At 46.7% G+C, this 27,353-nt stretch overlaps 1 protein-coding gene across 3 annotated transcripts in view; it reads right to left on the minus strand.

The window, feature by feature from the left end:
- Positions 1 to 3,752, minus strand: part of Hm13 (histocompatibility minor 13) — a 36,189-nt gene extending 32,437 nt beyond the window's left edge. For all 3 annotated transcript variants that reach the window (XR_004944684.1, XM_036183451.1, XM_036183452.1), the window contains exon 1: positions 3,423 to 3,752. Coding sequence is in view for 2 of the 3 variants with exons in the window: in XM_036183451.1 (XP_036039344.1) it covers positions 3,423 to 3,605 (183 nt within the window). In the remaining variant the exon portion in view is untranslated. The remainder of the gene's footprint in view (positions 1 to 3,422) is intronic.
- Positions 3,753 to 27,353: the final 23,601 nt, after the last annotated feature.

Below are 27,353 nucleotides of genomic sequence, written 5' to 3' on the forward strand. Positions count from 1 at the left end.
TACCCACAAAAGCAAGTATATATTTGTATACACACAGAAAATGTTCTAGAGGGCAAGCTGGGGTAGAGGTTGGTGGCAGAGTATGTACTTAGCTAGCATGTGTGAGGCCCTGGGCTGGATCAGGAGTGCCACAAAAATGAAAAAGTTCTGGAAGGTTCTACAAGTAGCTGGGCATGTGTGCCACTTCCAAGGGGTTCTGAGGCGGCTCTCCTTATGCTCTACAGCTGCTTGAATTTTACACATGGGCAGCATTTCTGTTAAGCACCCATTTTAAGTGTGACATTACCTTCAGGATTCTTTACCTCAGAAAGGGTGTAGGTTCCCCAAGCATCCTGTCACAGCACTCAAGTCCCTCTCCTGGGTCCCTGTTATACTTCTCACTGCTCCCTGGCCTTAGTCTGCTGAATTCTCACGCGCGTGTGCAAAGATACCTGTTGCCTCTTCCAGGAGACCTTGGCTGATCATACATTCCATGTCTTAGCCCAGCATTCCTGGCACCTAGCCCAGGACTTGACAACAGATACCCAGTGCTGTTGGCTAAGAAGTCCCTCTGTGCTCTAGGTGAAAGTTCAAAGAACCTACCCAGCACTCAGCTCCTGCTTGGCTGGAATTACTCCCTCTCGGGACACAGGTTTCTGACACCCCTGCTGTCACATCTCACCTTCCTTTGCTTAGGACTTTACAATCTGCTCCGCCTCTTGTGGACACTGTGACCCCGGGGGAACTGTCCTCGAATGCTCTCTCCCCGCCCCCCCCCAGCAGACCCTGGTATCAAATATCTGTCGGGAGTGCCAAGCTCCGTCCTGGCTCCTCACTCTAAATCCTCTCTCCTGCCGGATGAGCAAGGTGGACAAAGGAGTCATTTGGCTCATCCTGTCTCAGGTCAAAACACTATTTGTATGTCTTCAGAGGCACCTGTGTCAAGGATGGCATCCCCAGCTTCTAGAACTGGACCCACCCGGTTCGTTCTCAAATGGCAGAGCAGAAAGATCTTCATTCTCTGACCCTCAGTTCTTTCTTCAGACAGATGTGATACACTAACTGGCTTGGCCTGCCGCTCAGCTTGCGTCAAGGCAGGTAAAGGTTCCATAAGCTCAGAGCATCCTGGTTAGCGAGCCCGGGAAGCCCTGTTGTGGTTTCATCTTCTAAGAAGGCCTCTCTGTAGACAACGCTCAGAACATGTAGAGATTATGGCCCCCTTTCTTCTATCCACACCCCCTGCTTCGCTACACTCAAGTGCCTCCTCCCTTCCTGCTTTGTTACTGGTCTGCTTTTCCCAGCTTAGAATGCCCTCTCCTGGCTGGAACTGTGCATCTCACCCAGTCAGGAAGCCTGCCTGCTCTGCCTTTCTCTGTAGCCCACCGCAGCACTTGGTGCATTTCAATCCCACACCTAGTTATGCCTTGCCTATTCTTCCTAGACTCCTTGGAAACAGGACTCCGACCTACCCATCTCCCACCTATGCCCTAGTAACAGCTTAAATTCGAGAAACACTGGTGCCTGGAAGGTATTTTCTGCAAAGAGTGGCCCATGTGCAGAAGGCGACAAGGAAAACCACTCAGTCTAGCGGCTGCTCAGCCTCACGCCATGCTGCTCGTCCCCCCCCCCCCCCCAACGCCGTCCTCATCTTTTGTCCTATTCTGTGTTTCAGAACTTGCCTTGGCATCAGGTATCTGCTTGACCAGACTGGGAGAGGCTCAGGACACCTGAAATCTGCTTAGAAGAGGCAGAGGAGCAAAGAAAATGGGTCAGTCTGAGTGCTCTCTCTGCGTCTGCCCAGAAGGGGCCAGCAGTAGGTTTCCTGAACTGGGGCAGAAAGGTGGTGCACCTCAGCCACTGCTCACACTGGGCGGTGTTTTGAGAATCTGAACTGAAGCAGTTTCAGAAGTGCCAGTTGCCCTGTGGGCCTGCCCTCTCTGAGTAGGGCAGCTTCCTCTCCAGGCCACCTTCAGGTTCGATGGGGGAGGAACAGTGAGGAACTGAACACTCTGCGGCTGTTGAAGACAGGATGCCAGGAAGGGAGAAACTGTTGGTTTCAATGGGCTGTAGAGGCTTAATATAGGGCAGGGAGATTTGGGAGGAAGGGAGGTGGAAGGTTCTGGAGTCCCCCTGGGTATCAAATGAGACAAATGTCATGGAAGGCCAAAGGCAGGGTCTGCCCCAGTCTCAAACAGTTCAAAAGTGGCAATTATTCAGAAGGCAGACTCAATTTGCAAAGGGATTTGGTTTTAATGGGACCTGGGGAGAAAGGCTACTCTGGAATCAGCATCTGGGCTTTAGTTTGGATAGCTCCAAGGCTGGGTGCTTAGTAAGGAGAAGAAATCTAAGAAGAAATCTAAACCTGGGGAGAACTAAGGTGGCACATTCCAAAGAGCTGGATGGCTGGAGCTGGTTCCAAATAGTGAACAAAAGACAAGCAGCTGAGCTGGTGCTCTAATCCCCACCCCACCCCCCTTTTTTATTCTGGGCAACTGGGTCTCCCTCTGAAGCCAAGCTACCCTAGAATTTTTGATTCTCCTGCCTCAGCTCCCTGAGTGCTAGGCTTACAAATGTGTGCCATCCCACCGGTCCTCTATTTTTAATTTAAAAAAAAAAATTTTTTTTTAAATTCACTTAGTGTGAATTCACTTAGTGTGAGGGTGACGAGGTCAGAAAATAACATTCAGGAGACGGTTTTCTCCTTCCACCCTTTGCGTCCCTGGGATTTACCTCAAGTCATCAGGCTTGGCGGCAAGCGCTTTTAACCGCTGCGCCACCTCCCCGCCCCTGGGTTTTGTTTTTAAGGTAGGGAGAAGGGTCTGATCAAGGGGTTCCAAGTCGGGCACACACGCAGCAGTGATTCCAGAGCGAAGGAAATCGGGGTCTAGGGATGGATATGGATGCTACAATTAACTGTGGGTGTGGCCAGGCATGGCTCCTAGCAGAAGGATGACAAAAGATGGTACCTTTCAGAGCCATACCTGTAAGGAACACACTAGGGCTGACCCAAGCCACGGATGGAGTGATCGATCTAGGAGAGGAGCAAACACCTGGCTGCTGATGAGCCAAAGCATCAGGTGGGGCTAGTTTGGCTGGGCCCGGCAGGCTCAGGGAAGTCAATGCCTGCCTTTGTGTCTGAGGTCGGGCGAGAGCGTTCCCAGCTGTAGCATGAAGCAAAGGGTCTGGGGGAGGGGATATGGCAGGGTCTGTCGGCGAAGCCGCTATCTGAGGACAATGCTCATCCCCGCTTTGGGGAGTGGCCAGATTCTGGGACACCAAAGGCCAGCCACAGATGTGGACTCAGGTGGAGGGAATGGTGATCGATGCCCGGGTGGGTGCGTGACGCGGGAGAAAGGGGCCAGCTGCCGGGTCTGCAGGGACAGGTTCGAGGGGGCTGTGGCCGGGATGGGGGTGGAAGGCGCCCACTCCCGCCCTGACCCTACCTTGCCGCGGGCGCAGCGCACAGAGCGCAGGGCGCCGAAGAAGATGGGCAGCAGCGCCATGAGCAGGAGGCTGCCGTAGGCCAGCGCGATGCCCTCGGGCGTGGAGGGCGGCCGCGTCGAGACGTTGGTAGGGCTGCTGGCCTCGGCGCTGCCGTTGTGCGGGTCGCTGAGGGCCGAATCCATGGCGAAGCTGCGCTCGGGCTCCGACTCCAGCTCCGGCCGCCGCAGCACGAACGCAGACAGAAGGCGAGGTACTGCGGGGAAAAGCCACGTTCCCCTAAAGAAACAGGAAGTGACGTGCCTCCTCGCCTTTCCGCGCCCCGCAGTGAACGCGCGCGCGTTCACGCTATCTCCCTCCTTCCCTCCCCCCCCACTCCGCCCCCCGCCGCCCGATCGCCCTCTAGCGGCGGTGAGGGAGGGGAGGCTTGTTGCTAAGCAACTTGGGGGCCGACCCACAAAAGCGCTCTGGACCATTATGGCTGTAATCCATCCTGAGACTTGGTTGAGGACCCTTTCCTTAGTCCCCGGTGATTTCTTCAGTACCAGGCTGTCCTGCTCGCCACAAATCCTCAGCCTTCAGCCAAGAAGGATGCACACATTCATTCGATACTCAGTTGTTCATTTGTGCCTTAAATATTTATTGGGGTGTCCCACTTATCTTCTAGTCGCTCTCCTAGGGTCCGAGGACCCTGAAGAGAACAAGCAAAAATTTGTCCTAGCGCTCACGAAGCTCGCATCTTAGTGCGTAGGAGCTGGGAGGGGAAGACGAAAAGAGAGTAAAATGAACAAAATAAATTATGAAGTCTAAAATGAATCTTTTAGAATGGCTTTGTAAATGCTATGTAAAGATGCCAGCATATAGGTATGAGTTCTAAATCACGTTAATGCGGATAAATTAGAGAAAAATAAAGCAAAATAGGGAAGGTGTGTAAAAGGTTTGCAAGTGTACTAATTGCTTATTATGTGCCAGGCAATAACAACCCTACCACTCCATAACCCCATACAGTTTATAAACACTGTGGCTCTCCTCATAACTGGAAGATATGTTTGTTCAGCAGGCTTGTTGACTTGGCACTTAATTGAAAAAGCCAATTAGGCTAAAATGTAGTATTTTCAAAAGCAACCGGTTATAGATCTGGAGAGTTTATAAAATTATGGTTACCTACTTTAATACTCAGTTCAATTAATATGTCGCTTATTTTACCTATTGCTAGGGCTCTTGTACTTGCTAAAATCATATCATCACATCATGTTCTAATTACTCATCTGCTATCTCTGAGGCTTATTCACATCTTTGTACTGATGCCATTTTTATGGGCATTTGCTGACCAGAACAGTGCCATGTCATCATTCCTAGTTTGCTTTAAAAAGCAGCTAGTTTATGCACGTTAAATAACTCAATCTTGGAAGCCAGGCATGGTGGTACACGACTTTAATCCCAGCACTCAGAGACAGAGGCAGGTAGGTATATCTGAGAGTTTGAGGCCAGCCAAGTCTACATAGTGAGACCTTATCTTAAGCAAACAAACAAACAAAACCAAAACAACAACAACCCTCCCCCTCGTTAAAAATTCAGTTTTGTGGCTGGCATGATGGCTTGGAGGTAAGAGCAGTTTGTTCTTAGAGGGCTGGAATTGGTTTTCAGCACCTACACAGTGTCTTCTTACATATGCAACCCCATTTCCAGGGGCTCCAATGACCACTTCTAACCCCCTCAGGCAGCAAGCATGCACATAGCATAATACATAAATGCAGGCAAGGCAGTCATGCATGTAAAATAAATAAATCTAAAAAATAAAAAAAAATCAATCTTAGCTAGGTTTGGTGGCACATGACTTTAATCCCAGCATTCCAGGGGCAAAGCCAGCCAAATCTCTCCAAGTCTGAGGCCAGCCTGGTCTACACAGAGAGTTCCAGGCCAGCAAGATCTACCTCATAAGACTCTGTCTCAAGCAAGCAAACACAAGATTCAGTCTTATTAAATTTAATCTCTTTCATTTCTCAGAAAGTGTTGTGTCTTAGTTAGGGTTTCTATTGCTGTGAAGAGACACCATGACCACAGCAACTCTTATAAAGAAAACATTTAAGCTGACTTACAGTTTCAGAGGTTTAGTCGATTATCATCATCATAGTGGAAGCATGGTGGCATGTAGGTAGACATGATGCAGAAGCAGCTGGGAGTCCTACATCTGGATTGGCAGGCAACAGGAACAGACAGTTTGAGCTTCTGAGACTTCAAAGCCTGCTCCCAGTGACACACTTCCTCCAACAAGGCCACACCTCTCATCAGTGCCAGTCCCTCTGAGCCTATAGGGACATTTTCATTCAAAGTACCACATGGTGCAATGGTATAATGTCGAGTAAAGTTTGATGGATCTCTTTAACAATTGAATTCAAATTTTTATTAAAGTTTCTATCTATGGGTTTATGTGTGTGTCTGTATGCTACATGTATTTGGGTGTCCTATGAGCCAGAAGAGGGTGTGGGATACCCTGAAGTTGGAGCTTCAAGAAATGTGACTCTCCAAGAAACAGATCAAATAAAAGCATTTGTTATGAGTTATAAGAATTAAAAACAGCACTTCTGTATCAAGCAAGGTGGATTCTCCTGTGTGATAATGGTATCATGGTTGTTAGGGCCCTGGGGCTCAAGGTGGGGGCCCTAGGTGAGTTGTATTGACTTCAGTCTGGGGCCTGCGAAAATGCAGAAACTCGGGCTCTGTGAAGGTGCAGGCTACTGTCTCTAGGTGTTCCATCTCCAGGAGCACTTTTTCCAGGACTGTCTTCTCCAGGTGGCTCCCATGAAGACAGAGAAGTGCTCCCCATCTATAGACAGCCTACTCCTTCCTCAGGGATGGTGTACTCGATTGTCTTGGTAAACCTTGCAGGTAGAGCATTCACTAAGACCCCAGACAACCTGGTAGCCTTAATCCGTGTGAGACCAGGCTGGGTGCCTATAAAGTCCTACACAAATACTTGCTGCTCTGTCTGCTGAGTCCACAAATGAATATTTATTTGTGTACCAGTGGGTGAATCTACTGTTCCTTTAGGCTGCTTTTCAGTCTGTAGCCTTGCATGCTCTCCTTCCAGCACTGTGGAGCCAGCACCGTCACCGGAATGATGTAAAAGAAACAATAAAATTGTCTCTGGAACCAGGAGCGGGGCGCACGCCTTTAATCCCAGCATTCGAGAGGCAGAGGCAGGCGGTCCTCTGTGACTTCGAGGCCAGCTTGGTCTACATAGTAGGTTTCAGGACAGCCAGGGCTTGAACAACACAACACGACATGACACAACAAACACAACACAACTGTCTCTGCTCCTCAGAGCATCTTGTATATTTGTTCCTAGTTTGTGTGCAGTACAGATGTACCCAAGATTTTTATTTTTATTTTTATTTTTTGACATGATCTTATGTCACCCAGGCTGAGGATGATTCTGAGCTTCTGGTCCTCTGATGCCACCTCCGGAGTGCTGAATTACAGGCATGGGCAACCAGATCCAGTTTTATTCAGTGCTGGACACTGAACCAGGGCTTTGTGCATGTTAGATAAAATTTTTTTGTAATAGAGCTAGATTCCCTAGCCCCAAGTTTTAAAGATATATAATATTTGTATTAATTCTTCCAAGAGTTTCATACTTGCATTCAATGGAGAGAGTGAGTGAAGTCCTGAGTGAGTGAGTGTGTGTTGTTTACCACGGACACAGCCATGGTTAGGACCCCAAGGCCCCACAGCAGTGGCAAGACCTTTCCTGGTGGAGGCACAGAGAGACGGCAAAGCCTTCCTTGGATCTGAATGTGAATGTTGACAGTGTGTGCCGAAAATGTCCACTGTAGCTTCCTTCTCCTGCTGTGTATGTCCGTCCCGCAGACTCCTCCCCACAGAGACAGTTCCTACTGAGATTAGCTAACCCTGTCTCCTTGTTCAGCTGTGCATAATAACTCTACCTTCTTGTTTATCTGAATGTAATAACCCCTACTCCTTAGTCGGCTAAGTACAATACCCCACCTCCCTCTTCAACGGTATGTAACAAACACACTGTGCTTCCAGGGGGCAGTGGCCTTTCCATCATGGGGCGCCCACCCCACCCCAGCTTTTCTGAGTCTCTCTTCTTTCCTCATTTCCTCGCTGCCTCAATCAGATCAGTCCCTGGAGATGTGCAGCGGACAGTCCATGCATAATCACCTTCTCTCCTTCCCCTTTCCTTTTGTTTGTTTTTTTCTGAGATAGGGTCTCTCTACATCGACCTGGCTTTCCTGGAACTTGCTATGTAGACCAGGCGGGCCTAAAATTCTCAGAGATCCGCCTATCTCCCAAGCACTGGGGTTAAGGAATGTGCCATCATGGCCAGTTTGCAAGTTGTGTTTAACTCCATAATCCTAGAGAAATTCTTATAGGCTATTAGGAGATATAATCATGATTTTTTTAAAATAAAATCTTTATTGACAAATAATTCACACAGTATACAATTTGCCTGTTTGCACAATTTGATAGACTTTAGTCCAGCATCCTCATAGGCCCATGACGCCATCATCACTTCCTGTTTTAGAGCATCGCTCTCTTCTGTTTCACACACATATAATGTATGGTGATTACATTCCACCTTATTATTATTATTTTTTTTCTGAGACAGGGTTTGACTGTAGTTTTGGAGCCTGTCCTGGAACTCACTTTGTAAACCAGGCTGGCCTCGAACTCACAGAGATCCGCCTGCCTCTGCCTCCCGAGTGCTGGGATTACAGGTGTATGCCACCACCGCCCGGCTCCACCTTATTTTTTAAATGAATATAATATTTGCAATTGTAACCATTTTTAAGTCCACAACTCAGTGGCACAAATTACATTCAAGCTATTAATTATACTCATGGTGTTCATTAATTACACTCATGATATTAATTACATTTGTGGTATTCATTGATAATCATGATTTTTATGAGTGTGTGTGTTCATGTGTGCCTTTGTGTGCAAGTGTGTAGGCCTGAGAGTAGTGGTAAGAAACTAGAGTCAATCTGGTCAGGGTTTCTGTTGCTGTGAAGAGACATCATGACCATGGCAACTCTTACAAAGGAAAATATTTAACTGTGGTGGCTGGTTTATAGTTCAGAGGTTCAGTCTATTATCATCATGGTCGAACATGGTGGCATGTAGCAGACATCATGCTAGAGAAGGAGCTGAGAGTTCTTACATCTTGACTCATAGGTAACAGGAAGCGGTCAGAAACACTGGATGTGGCTTGAGCATATATGAGACCTCAAATCCTACCTACACAGTGACTCACTTCCTCAACAAGGACACACCCCTCCAACAAAGCCACACCTTCTAATAGTGCCACTCCCTTTGTGGGCCATTTTCTTTCAAATCACCACAGTGTGTCACTGGGGAGTTTGGAATGCTGGTGCAGGATGCCAAGAAGCAACCAGAAGCCCTGAACCAAGGCCAGTATCAGTTTAGGGTTGTTAGGAATCTGCTCTCACTCCTCGGGGTCTGGCATCTTATGTCATTAGTGGGTGCGGGCAACTATGTACCCACCTTAAAAAAGCCAAATGCCCTCTCCTTTTCCACACTCTTTCTCCTTCCATCCCTCTCCTCTGTGTGGTCTCTTTCTCTCTCTCTCCCTTTCAATAAAGCTCTAAAAAGGTTAAAAAAAAAAAAAGCCAGATGCGGATCCCCACCCTCTCTCTGTGTTTTCTCTCTGCTCCTCCTGTTGGTTAAGCTGCAGGGCTTGTGGCTGGCCACTGCCCGCTGCAGCCATGCCGAGGGAGGAGAGAGCTGGAGTCATGAGCCATAGTTACCTTTTTAGAGCTTTATTGGGAGAGAAGGGGGGGAAGAGAGAGAGAGAGAAGAGTGGGAGAGAAGGACCATGTGGAGGGGGGAGTACGAGAGGAGAGAGAGCAGAAAGAAGAGAACGCACAGAGGGCACACCTGCTTTTTAGGCTGGGACACCGTCGCAGGTTGGTGACACAATTAAGAACAGAATCCTTACACCCTCCCTTCTCTCCCCCACCAGGCCTGCCTCCCCTCTTTCTTCCCTCTGCCTTTCCCTCCTAATAAAGCTCTAAAAACTAACATTGGGTTCTGCCGTGGCCTGTGACTTTTCTGCCTGTAGCCAGCACCATCAACCAGCGCCGTTTAACCATCATTTGGTGCCGTGAACTCGGATAAGAAATTCTGCACACTCAGAGTCTGGGGCTGAATATTGGAAGCCTAACCGAGGACCTGCGACTGCTCTGCCCGCTGTGTATTTGCCCGCCACTGCCATACTGTGTCGGGACTGTGCTCCGGTGGTTCCCACCGCTGCAGCTCCTTCTGCTGTGTCCTCAACTGCACGTGTGATTGGTGAGTCCCGTTTCCTGTGGCTGCAGCCTGATCTATATTCCTAGAGCTGGACTCCCTGGAGGGGGTTCCTTGGGCTGTGCTGGCAATGACACATTCTCTCCCTTGACAAAGGGATTGATGCTGTCAGACCCCCAGGGGGGGTCCACATGCTGCTTACACCCCAGCCCTTACTCCTACTGTGCCAGTGGTCTGGGTAACCTGTGCTGATTCATAGATCCTTCTCCTTGCCTCAGGGACACTTGAGATAGGAGTCTGGGATCCATTTGTTATTTTAATTTTTTATTTTTCTCTCTCAGCTGCAGCCATGGGATATAGGGGCCGATACCAGTAAATTTGTTGGATACCAGTACATTTGGCCACATAATAGCTTCATGGGAACTTCTGCCAGAGAACAGGCAAATGTAAAGTTACCTTATCCTCAAGCTTCCTACTGAAGCTCTGAACCCTTCTCCCTCCCCCTATGGCACCCTGCCACGTGCAACCACTTCTATCTGACTTCTGCTTTCTGCTCTCCAGCAGTGGGCAGGCTTTAATTCACCTTAACTCCTGAAGGAGTGGGCAGGCTCGCCACTGTCGGGTGGGCCGCTTCTGCTGACTCTCACCCTAGCTCAACTCCTCTTACTTGTTCTCAAGCTGTCGTGAGAGGCACAGACGGGTCTGGAAGCAGGCTAAGATCCTTGCAATTAAGTTTACAGTAATCAGGATGGCCCTTAAGCCAGAGATCAGTTTATATCCTGCCTCCTGGCAGGTCTACCGCCCCAACATAGGACTAAAACTTAAGCATCTGGAGAGCAATGTTCCTGACCCCACAGGCAAAGGTGTCATCTGTGGCATTTAAGGTGTACCAAGGGAGAGAGATAAAAAGCCCAAGAACAAAATTGCCAGGTGCTGGCACATGCTGGCTCCTGAAAGTCATTGGATCCCTGTTTTAAATTCAGGGGGAATAAAAGGCCATGCGGGCTAGTGTGTGCCCTGCCAGGTCAGGCCATCAATTGAGCCTTGTTTAAAGTGCTGCCTAGAAAGACAACCGGTCAGCTGACTGCACCAAGGCACCAAGATGGCATAGGAACATCAAGCTAAGACCTCCAGCAGACCTAGGCTTGGCCACAGGCTCAGAGGGAACCCAGAACACAGCATGGAAGTGATTCGTTTCTTTTCTTCTAGACACCAGAGCTACTGACCCAGTCCTGGGAGTTTTAGGGTCTCATCTCTCCTAATTGTCCTATTGTTGGTGTAGGGCGGACAGCCTTACCCCCCCCCCCCCAGATTTAATTGCACTTTCAGGGTTACTTAGTGGGAAAAGATTTCCAGCTAAGACAGGAACTTTCACTTCATTGCTCCCTCTGTGTGCCTCACTCCAGCCTGTCAGCAGTGCTTCTCCTCCTCATGCACACAGACGGGCCCTGATCTCTGCCTTGTCCCTAATTCCAAAGAAATAAGTTCTCATGCACCACAAGCTTTCTCTTCCTAGTTCCTTTCCTAACTCACTGCTCAGCTAATGGTACAGAACCACCACAGAACTGGAGTCCAGAGATCATCAAGTAAGAAACTGTAACAGATAAAAGGTATTTACACCCCCAGACCCAAACGCATCTGGGTTCTACAAAAACAGACTTTAAAATAACTGTCTATTACTGTTAAATGCTCTCAACAATCGATCACCTGTGTCTCCTGGATGCTAAACTAGTAATGGAAACAGGTGCCTTAAATAATCTGTCCCTGACAAAGCTTAAAAACATGTTCTATTCTCTCTGTCTCTCTCATTAACACTAAACAATACAAGCAGAGTACTAAATGCTGCCATGATCACTAATTTTCTTATGGCTGCTTCTTAACATGTTCAAAATTTTTCCCAAGCTCCAGAAACCAGCTTAAATCCATCCAGACAGGTCGAATCTACTTCAGGCCTTTCCTGTCTCACCAGCATCCTGTCAGATGCCAGTGTCAAGCCGAGAGGGATGTACGGCTCCAGGGCAGCAGGATAGCCCACCATCCCAGAACACCTGTCTACCTGAGAAGGCCCCCTTCCCTACACCCCCCTAAGAGCCAACCGACACCCATCCACTCAGCTGGAAGCAGTTTTTCCAGGAGAAATGACGCCCCTATTCCTATTCACTAGCTTTTTTATAATAAGCAAAAAGTTTGGAATGTTAAGATTCTGCTCTCCTTGGGTACTGGTATCTTACGGCATTATGTCTTTTTTTTTTTTTTTTTTTTAAACCAGAGTTAGAATGGGCTTTATTAGAGAGAAGAGGGGATATAGGACAGGAGAAGCCAGGCCTGGCAGAGAGGAAACACAGGAAGAGGGGCACAGAGTGCACATCATTAGGTCTTACAGGGGACACGGGCAACTATGTACCTGCCTTAAAAAAGCCGGACGCAGACCCCCCACCCTCTCTCTGTGTTTTCTCTCTGCTCTCTCTCCAATCCCCGGCCCCGCTTCCCTCCCCCACTGCCTCCCCTCTTTCTTCCCCCTGCCTTTTCCTCCTAATAAAGCTCTAAAAACTAACATTGGGTTCTGCCGTGGCCCGTGACTTTTCTGCCTGTAACCATCACCACCAACCAGCACCATTTAACCATCAAGGGTGACTAGAATTCTAATTGGTTAGAGCAGTTGTATTTACACCCTTTGTTCATTCCTAGTTACGAATAGATTGCTTTTGATTTTCACCAGTATATGGGTTTGGATGCTGAGGAACAGCTGCTACGTCAGGTTCCCTAGGAACAGAACCTAAGTGACTGTGGGGGAAGGGAATCTTCTTAGGAAGAAGGGAATATGGTGGCAGCAAGAGACAAGACTTGGCGAACAAGATGTGATGGTACATGCCTAGAACCCCAGTACTCAGTAGGTGGAGGCAGGAGGATCAGAAGTTCAAGGCCATCCTCAGCTACACCGGCAGTCTGAAGCCAGCCTGAGCTACATAGTATGTTCAGGCCAGTCTTGGCCACATAGTGAGACACTGTTTCAAAAAACAGAATAACCTACCAATCAAACCAAACCCTGCAGGTCTCTCAAACATGCCCAAGCATGGCAGCATGGCTCTGGCAGGTTTTGTCCATCCCCTTTCCCTTGCCAAACCCTTAGATTACAATCCTAAAGCTAGCCCCAAGGTCTATTCCCTTAGGTGGCCACTGACTCGTTCCTGAGACTAAACTCCAAGGTCCAGGAATCAAAAGTCATTATTTGCCTACACTGGCTAACCTGTCCAACCAATATTTACCAACTCACCATATCACAGGCTTCCCCTTTTCTCTGTAAAAACCCATTCATGCAAAAAACAAAGAAACAAACAACCCCATTACCTCCTGCTGCCTTTGTCCAATCCAGAGGCAGTTGGTTCCCCTTCCTTCCCAGCCCCCACTTGTCCCTCTAGGGTAATACATCTCCTTTGTGCTGAGAACTTGGTGTCTGGGTGTGTTCTGTATGGATTCCAAGGGGCCTCCTTACAAATCCAAACCAAAAAATTTCCAAAATTTGAACAAAAGTAAAATATAATGGAGCCTTGTAGGAAACGATGACAAGACTCTACAATGTAGTTTGAATGTTAAAAGGTCTTATTAATAAAAAAAACCCAGAGCCTGATATTGGGCTGAAAGATCGGAGAGACAAAGGAAGAAGCCATTGCCACGTCTCATCTCTCCAACTCCAGGAATTCGCTGACTGAATGTCTCTGAGTCCTTAGCTGAAAGCTCTCCAGCCAAAAAGCCTTCAGTTCCTGTCTCCTCACGCCTTATATACATTTCTCCGCCCAGCCATCACTTCCTTCCTAGTGCTGGGATTAATGGCATGTGTGCTTCCCAAGTACTGGGGTGAAAGGTGTGTGCCACCACTGCCTGGCTCTGTTTCTGTCCTAGACTGGATCAATCTCAAGTAGTCCAGGGTGGCTTTGAACTCACAGAGATCTAGATGGATCTCTGTCTCCTGAGTGCTAAGATTAAAGGTGTGTGCCACCACTGCCTGGCCTCTATGTTTAATCTAGTGGCTTGTTCTGTTCTCTTATCTTCAGGCAAATTTTATCAGGGTACACAATATATCACTACACTACAATTTAGAAATTAACTGAGTGTGGTGATATGGTGAGTGTGGTACATGCTTTGCCACTCAGAAAGCAAAGACAGGTGGATCTCTGTAGTTGGAGAGCTTTTCTCCAGGTCCCACTAAGCCCCAGCAGTTCAGTAGCCCACTTATAAAATAAACACACAGACACTTACGTTATTTAAACTACTTGGCCATTAGCTCAGGCCTACCATTGTCTAGCTCTTACTCTTATATTTAGCCCATTTCTTTTAATCTATACTTTGCCAGGTGGCTCGTAGCTTACCAGTACCTTACATCTTTCTTGTCATGGTGGCAGCTGACGGTGTCTCCCCGCCCCAGCCTTCCACCTCCCAGAATTCTCTTCTCTCTTGTCCTGCCTATACTTCTCCCTGGTCATTGGCCAAACAGCATTTTATTTATACAGAGCGATATCCATAGCACTTCCCCTTTTCTTTTTTTTAAAGGAAAGTTTTAACTTTTACATAGTAAAATTACATATAATAAAACAATTATCAAGCAAGAATTATAGTTACAATATCGAGTCTATTTGTTTTGGCAAAATTAAAGAAAATATTTTATCTATCCTATATTTATGAGTCTAAGGTTTTATATCTAACTTACCTTTTATCATAACTGAAGAAATTATAACTATCTAGTTTTCAACTACATCAAAGACCTCAGAAGGATATATTATTACCTGAGAACCGGGAGAAGGATGCAAGTAACTTTCGGGAGTCTTGCAGGGTAGACAGAGACAGCTGGCAGCCTGGACAGTCACCTAATGTTCCTTTGTAAAGTTGGGGCAACTGTCTTCAGCCCACAGGGCTAGAGTCTCTTGGTCACTTTTCTTAGTGTCCTATAGAATGTCTGGCAGTTTCCTCTGCGAAGCAGGAACCTGAAGGACCATTTTGTTTGACACACACGCAAGGAATCCACCATAATAGCTCAAACCGGCAGGCTGAGCTAACTTGAGAGAGACAACTAGGAAGCTGTTTTTAGCTCTGTTTTAGAATCTTTTTTCTCAGGTTTTAGGTGGAAATTCTTGCCAACACGTTGGGTGCCATTTGTAGTTGGAGAGCTTCTCTCCAGGTGCCACTAAGCCCCAGCAGATCTCTGAGTTTGAGGCCAGCCTGGTCTACATAGTAAGTTTCAGGCTAGCCAGGGCTGTACAGTGAGACCTTGTCTCAAAAAGAAAAGACACATGAACTCTTCTCTCTGCTCCTGACAGTCAATAAAGGGAATAAAAGACATTTGAGGACTTTAAAGAGAAAGTTGTTATTTTGGAGTTCCCTTTTGCATTATTTTATTATTATTATTTTTTGATGTTTTGACATTACTGACAGGAAGCAGTTTAGGGAGGGGATCTGTTTCTGCTCACAGTTCACAGGGAAGCCATCATGGTGGAGAAGGCCTGGCAGCAGGGGCGGAGACTGCTGGTCACGCTTTGTTCTCAGTCAGGGATCAAAAGAGAGGCATGATCACTTTCTTCTTTTTAGTTAGTCTGGGTCTGACCATGAAGTGGTGCCATCCACATTCAAGGTGGGTCTTCCCTTCTCAGTAAAACCTCTGGAAATGAACTCACAGACTTTTCCAGAGGGATATGTAGTTGGATTTTTTTTTGGTGGGGGGCGCCAGCTCACAAATAACAACTTGGAGACTTATTATTAATTATGAAAGCTCAGCCTTAGCTTAGGCTTGTCCCACTAGCTCTTATATCTTAAATTAACACATTCATTTTAATCTATGTTCTGTCGTGGCTCCTTACTTCATCTCTGTACTGTTCATGCGCTTTCCTTCCCGTCTGGCTGGTGACTCTGTCTTCTTCTTCCTAGAGCTCTCTCAGTTTGGAAGTCCCAGTTATACCTCCTGCCCAGCTATTGGCCATTCAGTGTAGCTGGAAGTTTCTCCAGTCCTACCCACTCCATGGTCGGGACAAATCTCTCCCACCTATGTCCTGCAGCCACTTGGTCCAAGTAAACACACAGAGGCTTATATTACTTACAAACTGTATGGCCTATGGATTAGGCTTCTTGCTAGCTAGCTCTTATAACTTTACTCAATCAATTCCTATTAATCTGTGTGTTGTCATGTGGCCATGGTGTTACCAGTCTGTTGGCATGTGTCTCCTTCAGTGATGGGCTGGCACCCCCCACCCCCCACTCTCCTTTCTCCTTTCACTGTCTCTCTTGGATTTTCCCACCTGGCTCCATCATGCCCTGACATAGGCCAATGCAGCTTTATTTATTAGCCAATGGGAACAACACATATTCACAGCATATAGAAAGACATCCCATAGCAATTCAGCTTTTTACTATATCAATCACAGCAATACATTTTCACACAGTGTACAAATATCCCACATTTCCCTCTTTTTGTCTAAATAAAAAGGAAAGGTTTTAACTCTAACATAGTAAAACTGTATACAATAAGAACAATTATCAGGTAACAATTATATTTATAATATGCAGTCCATTTGTATTTTGCATATTTGGAGAAAGTACCCTATTATCTATCTTATCTTGAAGAATTTAAAATTTTATACCTAAACCATTTTTGTCATAACTTGTATTACCATCCAAAAGCTATCTTCAAAACATTTTTTTAGATAAACAATTTAAACTTTTATGTCTCTCAACCTTATACACATTTTGAAGTTAAGACATTCTTAAAATATATAGGCTGGTTTAATTTAGCAGTTTTTTTTATAATCCAATGTCACTCAGCCATTATTTTTTTGTACATTAACATTAAAACTTTTTTTTTGTTTGTTTTTTTTGTTTTTTTTTGTTTTTGTTTTTTCAAGACAGGGTTTCTCTGTGTAGCTTTGCGCCTTTCCTGGAACTTGCTTTGAAGACCAGGCTGGCCTCGAACTCACAAAGATCGGCTTGGTTCTGCCTCCCGACTGTGTGCCACCACAGCCTGGCTTCCACATGAGACAATTCTTAAACTGCCTTGTCAGCCGCCACATAGCTCAGTTTAGTGCATGACACTTGTACATAGTGCTGGTGGCTGGCTCCAGCCTATAGGCAGTGGTAGCCGAGCCTCTGTATGCTGAGCACTAGCCTGCCTAAGAGACTGTAGAACTAGGAAGCCACATTTAGCTTCTTTACAGAACTTTTCTTAGCTTTGTCAGGTTCTATGTTTGGATATTTGAGCAGCCATGTTATACGCCATATGTAAGTGGATTTTTCTTTGGACCACTAGCTCACAAAAACAAAACAAAACAACAAAAAACTTAAACAACAACAACAACAACAAATACCCACAGAGATTTATTCATTATAAAAGATTGGCCTTAGCTTAGGCTTGTTTTTAACTAGCTCTTATAACTTAAATTAACCCATTTATTTTAATCTACGTTCTATCATGTGGCATACCTCTCTTCCATTTTCCACTTCCTGTTTCCTCTCTTTGTCTCTTGGGGATTTAGCTCAGTGGTAAAGTGCTTGTCTAGCAAGCGCAAGGCCCTGAGTTTGGTCCTCAGCTCTGGAAAAAATAATAAAATGAATTTTGAATTAGAAATTAATCTTTTTGGTAAATGAGCTCATAGGGTAGTTTCTGAGCTGCACTGGATAACATCCCAAACAGTTAAGGTGGAGAATGATCTTAGTTGTGGCTATGGAGACACAGCTCCATGGCGCCTCTGGAGGCAGCCTGGGGAGTTCTTTTCAGAACCATCTACACCTTGGCCACACTCACTGCAGAAAAGAATTTCAGAACAAGCCAGCATTAGACAGAGTTGGAGTTTATTAAAGGAGGTGGTAGTACAGATTCCGAGCAGAAGGGTCAGATAAAACTTCCTGAAGTATGAGAAAGGAGCTTGCAGGTGTTTTCACCATGGGGGTGATAGGTGTGGAGGTGACCCCAAGGCTCTTTTTTTTTTAGATTTATTTATTTATTATGTATACAGTGTTCTGCTTGCATATGTCTGCAGGACAGAAGAGGGCATCAGATCTCATTACAGATGGTTGTGAGCCACCATGTGGTTGCTGGGAATTGAACTCAGGACCTCTGGAAGTACGGTCAGTGCTCTTAACCTCTGAGCCATCTCTCCAGCCCGACCCCAAGGCTTTTAAGTACTATTAATTTGCAATAAGAGTCAAAGGTTAAAGGATTTCCTTTAGTAAACAAAGGTTTAAGGTGGATGTACCAGGGCTGTGGGTTAGATTTAGGAATGGGAGGATGGTATATCCTTCTAACTCTAGGTAAAGCAGTTTGTCCATTGTCTTTGACATTTTGATCAAGATGTCTGTCTCTAGAGAGACATTAGGAAAGCATTGTCTCTGCCAGTTATTTGGCTTTCTTGATGGTGTCTAGAGTCTCCTGACTGTCAGCAAGAAAGGCAAACCAGAGTGCAGGATGCAGGGTGGGGGCGGGGCTTTGTTCCCCCATGCTCCCTTAGTTGCCTTTCTATCTTGCCTCAAAACCCCAGCAGCAAAGTTTGAAAAGGAGTTGAAGCCCGTCTTTTACTGTGAGTGGAGTTTCTAGCTGGGAAAGAGAAAGACCGCACTTGGTCATGTATGCTTAGGCCTTAAGCATGGTCCATTGCTGTTTTCACTTACAATTTCTTTTTGGTTTTGTTTTGAGACAGTCTTACTATGTAGCCCTGGACAGCCTGGAACTAACTCTGTATGTAGACCAGGAGGGCCTTGACCTCACAGAGATCTTTCCACCTCGGCCTTCTGAGTGCTGGGATTGAAGGCAGGCTCTTTCTACATTCTTACTTAAAACATCTCTCTATAAAAGGAATATTGTGTCTATGTTGTCAGCTTTTCCCAGCAAACATTGATTGAGAACTCTTGCTTGTCAGCTGGTGAGAGGTGCCACCAGCCTCTGGAGTGAGGGACTATTTCCCTTTCCATGTTCCTCTAATTTTTTTTTTTTTAATTCCATCCTTCTATCCTGCCTCAGAATGACAGCGTGTTAGTCATAGGCAGCCTCACACACACCAGGTGGGGAACGGTCTCCTGGCACTGATGTTTTTCCTAGGGAGGGACTGTGTATGGGACAACTCCTTGGTAACCTGCTGTGGGGAGGGGAGACCCCGGGTGCTTTGTCTGGCAGGGCTGAAATGGAAACTCTGCTTTGCAGTAGAAGTGAACAGGGATTTGTAGGGAATAGAAAGACAGAAAAGACTGGGTGGCTGGAGCATAGATGAACCAGATGCCCTGAGGCAGGAAAGCCACTGAGAGAGGGGCATTCATGTTGCCTGGCATGCGCGGCGCGTGCGTGCGTGCGTGCGTGCGTGCGTTGAGTTCGTGCGTGTGTGTGTGTGTGTGTGTGTGTGTGTGTGTGTGTGTGTGTGTGTGTGTGTGTGTGTAGAGGGGTGGAAGGATGCTTGGTCATCATTACATCTTAATTGTGAGTCTTCTTAAATCTTCCCCCACACCTCCAGTGCCCCGGTGGGAGGTGCTGAGCGTCACAGTGCTTCTTTCCTCCAACACTGAGTGTTGTGAGGAGCTACACACAGAGAAGGGATTTTGGAATGAGGAGGAACTATTCATGTTCTGCCCAGTCAGAAATGCATTGTCTAGGACCAGAGTGAAAGTGACTGAATAAATAAAAGAAAGAAAGGTGTGGTGGCAGGGCCAATATAAAGCAGAATGGACACAAGATACAGATGGGGGGTGGGGGAGATGTAGGTGACTTTTTCTATTAGAATTCTACTTAGAAAGTAGATTGGGAGATGGCTCAGCAGTTAAGAGTATTACTGCTTGCCCAGTATTGGTGCCTAGCATGCACATGGTGGCTCACAGGGGCCTGAAAGTCCAGTTGTAGGGGATCTGATGCCCTCTTCTGGCATGTGCAGTAACCTGCACACAATGTGGTACACATAAAACTCATGCAGGCACACACACATACGTGTAAATAAAAAAATAATTCTGGAACTGGAGAGATGGATCAGCAGTAGGGCATTTGCTGCTCTTGCAGAGGACCTGGGTTCAATTCCTGATGCTCACATGATAGCTCACAACCCTCTGCAACTCAAGTTCCAGAGATATGAGTTCTGGCTTCTTTGGGCACTGGTCATCCGTGTTGGACACATACATATGTGCAGGCAAAGCATTTGCATACATAAAATAAAATAAATAAATGCTTAAAGAATATAAAGAAAAAAAGTTGAATGAAAAGATTCCCCTGAAGGGGTGTAAGGAAGAATGAAATGTGTTGGCAGGTTCTCCTCAGTCTCTGGGGTCTTGCTATGTAGCTCCAGCTAGCCCCGAACCCTTGATCCTCTCACTTCAGCCTCTTGAGTGTTGGAATTGAGGTGCATGACATCATACCTGATTGAGCCCCAGGCTCCTGAAGGGATGTATTAGACAATGAACTAGGTAAAAGTGAGGTGGGAAGTCCTTCTCAATGTCTGTCTGGAGTTCTTTCAGAGGCAGAGGCTCCCCTTGTTTGGTGTCCTCTCTTGCCAGTAGAGGGCAGTCTAGGCCAGTTAACAGATTTGCTCCCCCTCCCCCAGGGGTGGGTGTTTGCAACACCAACCCTAGGTCACACTTGGCTATGGAGAAGCCACAGGCCAACTCTAGGACTGAGGTTCAGACTTTGACTCTGGGCTGAGTCTAGACAGATAAATCTGGGCTTGATGGAGTCCAATGCTGCTGGCAGATTCAAGGCCACACAATCTCTCCTGGAGCATTTCAACAGCTTCCTAATTCCTCACCCAGTTCCTTCTCAACATGCCTGATGTGCTGTTAGAATCCCTTGGCAATCCTGTATGCCTGCAAGATGGGTTCCTGTGCCTCACCATCACCTCCAGGCACTGTTTTGTTTGTCCAGCTGGAGCAGGGTGAAAACGTGAACATTTAAGTTCTCTTGAGCATTTTAAAGACCTAGCAATCTCGGCTCTGCATTTGGGGCTGTGTCTAACAGTTTGTTTTTGTTCCTTTGTTTGTTTAAAAAGATTTATTTTATTTTATGTGTGTTTGTCTGCATGTATGTCTGTGCACCATGTTCATGCCAGGTGTCTGAGGAGATCAGAAGAGGGCATCAGATTCCCTGGACCTGGAGTTATGTTGGTTGTGAGTGACCGAGTGGGTGCTGGGAACTGAGTGTAGGTCCTCTGCAAGAGTACCACCTGTTCTTAACCACTGAATTATCTCTTAGCCCCAAATAGTTATTAAGTAAAATGATGAGTGGCCAATTTCCCAGAGTGTGCTGTGGTCTCGATACCCTGCCTCCCATTCCTCACCCTACACAGCTGTGTTTCAGGGGACAGAATCACACAGGTTAGAGGTAGCAAGAGACTTCTGGTGAGTCTCCAAGGGCCACAGGACAATGTCCTCACCCTTTGGACTGGTAATTAATTCTTTTATGTTACCTCTGGCTTCTCCCTGTAGCCCGATCTCTCTTATCCCCAGACTTTAAGCTTGTAAACACTACTCACAGGTTCCCTAGCTAATTGAATGTATGTATGTATGTATGAATCTATGTATCTATCATCTATTTATTTTTGTATGTAGGTCATGTATATCATGGTGTATAGCTGGGGTTCTCTCCAGTCCTGCCTGGGCCCGCAGCCACTCAGACCCAAATAAATACACAGACGCTTATATTATTTAAACTGTTTGGCCTAATGGCTCAGGCTTCTTGTTATCAAGTTCTTATATCTTAAATTAACCCATTTCTATTAATCTATACCCTGCCACGTGGCTTGTGGCTCACCAGTATCTATATATGTTGCTTCTCATGGTGTGGCTGGCAGGGTCTCCTGACTCAGCCTTCCACTTCCCAGAATTCTCCTCTCTCCTTAGCCCACCTATACTATACTTACTGCCTGGCTACTGGCCAATCAGCGTTTTATTTATCAATCAATCAATCAGAGGAATACATTCACAGCATACAGATATCCATAGCAATGGTGCATCTATGGAGGCCACAGGAAAGCTCCATAATCTTGGTGTTTACATTTGGTGATGCCAACCTGTGGTTGTCACCCTGCCTACATCTGGAATTGATTAAGACTCAAGTGGCTGGGCACACATGTGAGAGTTGTTTTTTTTTTTTTTTTTTTTTTTTTTCTTAATTAAAGCATTTGAAGTGGGAAGACCCACTTTCAATCCAGATCTTTTGAGATGGTAAGAACCACCTTTAATCTTGGCTTCACCTTCTGCCGGCAGCTCTTGTTTACAAGTCCGTTCCTTCATTGGCATTAGAGCCTATTTCTTCAGGGTTCTGGCATATGCTAAAGACTGTGGGAGACAGCCAGCCTTGTGGGATGAACAGCTACTGGATTCTTGGACTTTCTATTGGTAGACAGTCATTGTTGGATTAGCTTGGCTGTCCTGGAACTCACTCTATAGACTAGACTGGCCTTGAACTCACAGAGATCTGCCTGCCTCTGCCTACTGAGTGCTGGGATTAAGGGTGTGCATCATCATGCCTGGCTACATTTCCTTTCTATATATAGATTCATTCTATAAGTTCTGAGCCTCCAGAGAACCTTGGCTAGTATGCATGGGTTCTGGAGATTGAACATAGGTATTTATATATAGGTATTTATACCTACATGGCAAACATCTTCAGCTGTTGAGCCCTCCCGCCACACCATTACCCACAAGTTTTATTTATTTATTTACTTATTTTTTTAAATATTTAATTTTATTTTAAAGATTTATTTTATTTTATGTATATGAATGTTTTGCCTGCAAGTATGTATGTACATCATATATGTGCCTGGCACCTGTGGAGGTCAGAAGAGGGTGTCATATGTCCTGTGACTGGAGTTACAGACAGCTGTGATCCATCATGTGGGTGCTGGAAGCAGAACCTGGGTCTTCTAAAAGAGCAGACAGTGCTCTTAACTGCTGAGTCATCTCTGCAGCTTTAAACATGAGCACTAATTTTTTTCCTGTTTATTTTTGAGGCAGAATCTGTCTATGTAGGCCTGGTTGTCCTGGAACTCGATAATATGGACCAGACTAGCCTCAAACCCATACAGATCCACTTGTCTCTACCTCTTGAGTGCTGGGATTAAAGGGGTGTGACACCATGCCTGGCAAGATTTATTTATTTATTTATTTTCTTGGTTTTTCGAGACAGGGTTTCTCTGTGTAGCTTTTTGTGCCTTTCCTGGGACTCACTTGGTAGCCCAGGCTGGGCTCACAGAGATCCACCTGCCTCTGCCTCCCGAGTGCTGGGATTACAGGTGTGTGCCACCACCTCCCGGCTAAGATTTTTTTTTTTTTTAATTAACCTATATGTGTGTTCCCATATGCATTTTTTTTTTTTTTTTTTTTTTTTTTTTTTTTTTTTTTTTTTTGGCACCACATGTATTCAGGTGCTTGTAGAAGCCAGAAAAGGATATTGGATTTCCTGGAGCTAGAGTTACAGGTAGTTGTGAGCCATGTGATGTGGGTGCTAGGAAACAAACTCAGGTCCTCTGAAAGAGTAATACGTGTTTATAATGGCTGAGTTATGTCTTCAGTTCTATTTACTGATTATTTTTAATTTTGATACAGGATCTTGTTATGTAGCCCAGGCTGGCCTTAAACTCATGATCCTTCTGTGTCCTCAGTGCTGAGATTACTGGCATATGCCACTATGCATAGATTCCTTATTCTAGGAGACCCCTGGATGGCAGGCCAGCTCTTTAAACCACTGCCAACTCTTGCTTGATAATACTGAGCTTGGGAGGACTGCCCCGGGTCCTCTGGGTTCCTCCTTCCCTAGCTTTCTGGTGGAGAGATAGAGAACCAGAGAGAAAGGAGTTGGTAAAAACCAGGCAGGAGATCAGGCTCAGAGTAGAGTAGGCTCTCAGTCTTTGGCCTTCCAGTCCACCGTTCTTTCCGTAGCCAGCCAGAGTGGTTCTGCCAGGCACTGACCTCAGTATATGGGGCCTGACCACCCCCAATAGCTTCCTGGTTCTGAGCACTTGGAGTTTCAGCATTGGAGGCTGTTTCCTTTGGAAGGCCAAGGGGATTGAAGGTCTCTTGGTCTTCAGGGAGCCCCAGCTCATGCTGAAAACTCCTGTGATGAGTACTCTGATAAGCTCACGTCAGCCTGTTCCCAGGAGGATGAGCTGGCTGACCAGCAGCCAAGGGCCAGATGCCGTGGGAAGGAGATCCTGACTGACCGGGGGCCTGAGGAATGTGGGAAGCACCAGGCAGGCAGAGCAACAGGGTGGGGAGGGTGTGTTAGTTTCAGAAGGTCAGGCAGCTGTGAGAGCCGGGGCTGAGGATGTAGGATGCCTGGCTTTACCACCAACTGGCTGTAGGTCAGTGCTATGGTGTTGACTTGCTTCTGAGTTTATCTTGAGGATTTTGCGTGCCAGGAAATTGCCAGTCCTGGGTAGTGGTTACCATGGCAACTATCTCTGCGCTATAGCGACCAAGGAGACTGTTGCCATGACTATGGCGGCCAGGTACAAGAGACAAGTGATTGGCTATCAGTTCTGCCTTGAGACAGATTCTTCCTCCTCCCCTCCTCCTCCTTCTGCCACCAACTGCTAAAATCCAGTGTGTGCGGCCAGACACAGCGATACTCGACAGGGTGTCAGACACCAGAGACCTAGCGTACTACCCCCTGGACAGAGGCTGACAGTCTGTGTAACAGGGTAAATCTCTGCCTTTGTCTGTGCCTTAGTTTCCCAGTCTGGATAATTCAAAGGCCACATGCAGCCTGTGTGGCTTGTTTTATAGACTAGAACACTGAGGCTCAGGAAAACAAGGTCCCTTTGTTTGACAATTGAGGTTGCTTTTAATTGGGAAACAAATTGGAAACCAAAGGGTTGTTTCAAAAGTAATAAGACAAGTGTTAACAATCCTCACTGCTTTGTCTGGTATTGCCCTCCCTGTGGCTGTGAGGAGGCCTGAGGGGGGGGGTGCTGCTTTCAAAGAGTCTGGAGTGTTCATTATATTTCAGGGGAGTGGTACTAGGTACTCCATATAGAGCCATTAATAATTATCAGGACTGCACATAAATTTTCTTTTGAGTAGCCTCTGATTAAATAGACATGGCTGACCTCTAACTTATTACCCTTCTGCTTCAGTGCAAGTGTATGTCACCACACTCAATTTATATGGTGCTGGGAATCGAACCCAGGACTCTACCAACTTAGCCACATCCCCAGCCTACACTATGATCACATAGTATGATCTGAGCACCAGGTTAACAAGAGCCTTGCTTGTGGTCTGCTGTGATGGAGTTTATGGGCACTGCACTTTCTGATGTCAGAGAGATCAGGTTGCATCTGGCTTAGCTGATAGTTCTCAAGCCCAGCCTTGGTGGAGATGCCAGCGTAAGCACATCTGTCTCTCTGGTCCCTGCCTCCCTGGGTTTGCTAGTCTGGGTTCCAAGAACGGCTGATAGTTTGAGACACAAGCGGGGCACAGCGTGAAATGGCAGGGCCCAGGAACCCAAGGAAGAAGCAAGGAGCTTGGTTGCTTCTCCTGGGGCAGATGCCAGTTCTGTAGCCTCCAGCTTCTGCCCTTCCCCCTGCAAGCCAGACAGTCCCGCCCCTTGCCTTTCATAGCAGGACTTTGCAAACAGTCTCTCCGGATGGCCACTGGACACGGCTGCGCCTCCTCCCTGCACACTTTCCATTCCCAGACTGAGCCTCAGCCAGGGTTCCTCAGGAAAATTGGCTGAAAGAGACATTTTCCATGCTCTTGACTCCTCTGATTGTGCTGGCGCACTCCAGCCTCTTCTCCCTTAGTGACCCACACCCAGAAAGCGGGCATGCTGTTTGGTCAACCTGCTGTCATTCACCCGCCACTTAGTTTGAAGTCATTTTGTTTTCCTGAGCCTCAGTGTTCTAGTCTATAAAACAAGCCGCACAGGCTGCATGTGGCGGTGCAGGCCTGTAATCCCCGAACTTGAGAGGAGGCAGGAGAAGAGCAAGTTGAGGCTAGCCTGGGTATATGGTGAGATCTGGTTTCAAAATCAAACCCAGGAGGCTGAAATGATGCTCAGTGCTTGCCATGCAAGTATGAGGACCAGATTTGGACCTTCATCATTGACAGGCAGTCATGACAGCAACACCAGGATTCCAGCACTCAGAGAGATGGAGACAGGATCCCTGGGGCAAGCTGGTCAGCTGGACTAGTCTAATTGGTGATTTCTGGGTTCACGTAAGAAATCCTGTCTCAATAAATAAGGTGGAGAGAGATTTCAGAAGACAACCGATATCAACCCCTGGCCTTCACAAGCACATGCACACATGCATGTGCACCTGCACACATACACATCTGCACCCATGCATGCGAACAGGTATACACACAGGTACAGCACATGAATGGACAAATGGAAAAAAAAAAGGACCTATCAAATCCAACCAAGCAATCAAACACCACACACACACACACACACACACACACACACACACACACACACAGGTATGTGCGTACATGTTCAAAGGAAAAAGGGGGCTGGGGGATGGCTTAGTTGGTAGAGTACCTGCCATACAAGTAAAAGGGACCAAATTCAGGTCTCCAGAATCCACATAAAAAGCTGAGTACAAAAGCACAGGCCTGGAATCCCTAGCCTGTGGGGGTAGGGGGCAGGAACAAACAGATCCCTGATGCTCATTGGCTGGCAAGCTTAGCCAAACCAATAAGCTGCAGGTTCAGTGAGAGACCCTGTCTCAAAAAGTAAAGGTGAAGCCAGGCCCAGTGGCGCACGCCTTTAATCTCAGCACTCAGGAGGCAGAGGCAGGCAGCTCTCTGTGAGTTCGAGGCCAGCCTGAGCTGCAGAGTGAATTCGAAGGCAGCCAGAGCCATATAGAGATGCCCTGTCTCAAACAAACTAACAAAAAGTAAAGGCAGAGAGTGACAGAGGAGGGACACCTGATATTGACTTTGGGTCATTACATGCCTGTGCATCCTTGTTCATGTACACACCTACAGACAGGATTTCTCTGTGTAAAAGCCCTGATTGTCGCCGGGTGGTGGTGGCACACACCTTTGATCCCAGCACTTGGGAGGCAGAGGCAGGCGATCTTTGTGAGTTCGAGGCCAGCCTGGTCTACAGAGCGAGATCCAGGAAAAGCACAAAGCTACACAGAGAAACCCTGTCTCAAACCCCCTCCCCCAAGAAAAAGCCCAGATTGTCCTGGAACTCTCTTTGTAGACCAGGCTGGCCTCGAACTCACAGTGAACCACCTGCCTCTGCCTCCTGAGTGCTGGAATTAAAGGCGTGCGCCAATGCCACCCAGTTGGCATTTCTTATTTTGTTGTTTTTCATATCATATATTGCCTGTGACTTTACACAAGTCTTTCCTCTCCTCTTCTGTAAAATGCCCAGCTCTTACCACTGTGGGAGTTAATGAAGTAGCTGTGCTGCACATCTTGGGGCTCAATGACATCTACTTCAACCTTTTGTTGTGAGACAGGGTCTTACTATACAATCAAGCTAGACTTTGAACTGTATCCTCCTGCCTCCTGGGTACTGGGGTTATATGAATGTCTTCCTGCACACTTCATTGATCTGAACAGGGTAGATTCCCCTTAGCTCAGTCTCTCGCTAAATGTAATCAGAATTTCTTCTTGATCCCACAGTGGAGAACAACATTGCATTTTTGGTAATGTGGAAGAAACGAAAAAATTGGCCAAAT

Source organism: Onychomys torridus, chromosome 4 (assembly GCF_903995425.1).
Source record: "Onychomys torridus chromosome 4, mOncTor1.1, whole genome shotgun sequence".
Taxonomy (NCBI): Eukaryota; Metazoa; Chordata; class Mammalia; order Rodentia; family Cricetidae; genus Onychomys; species Onychomys torridus.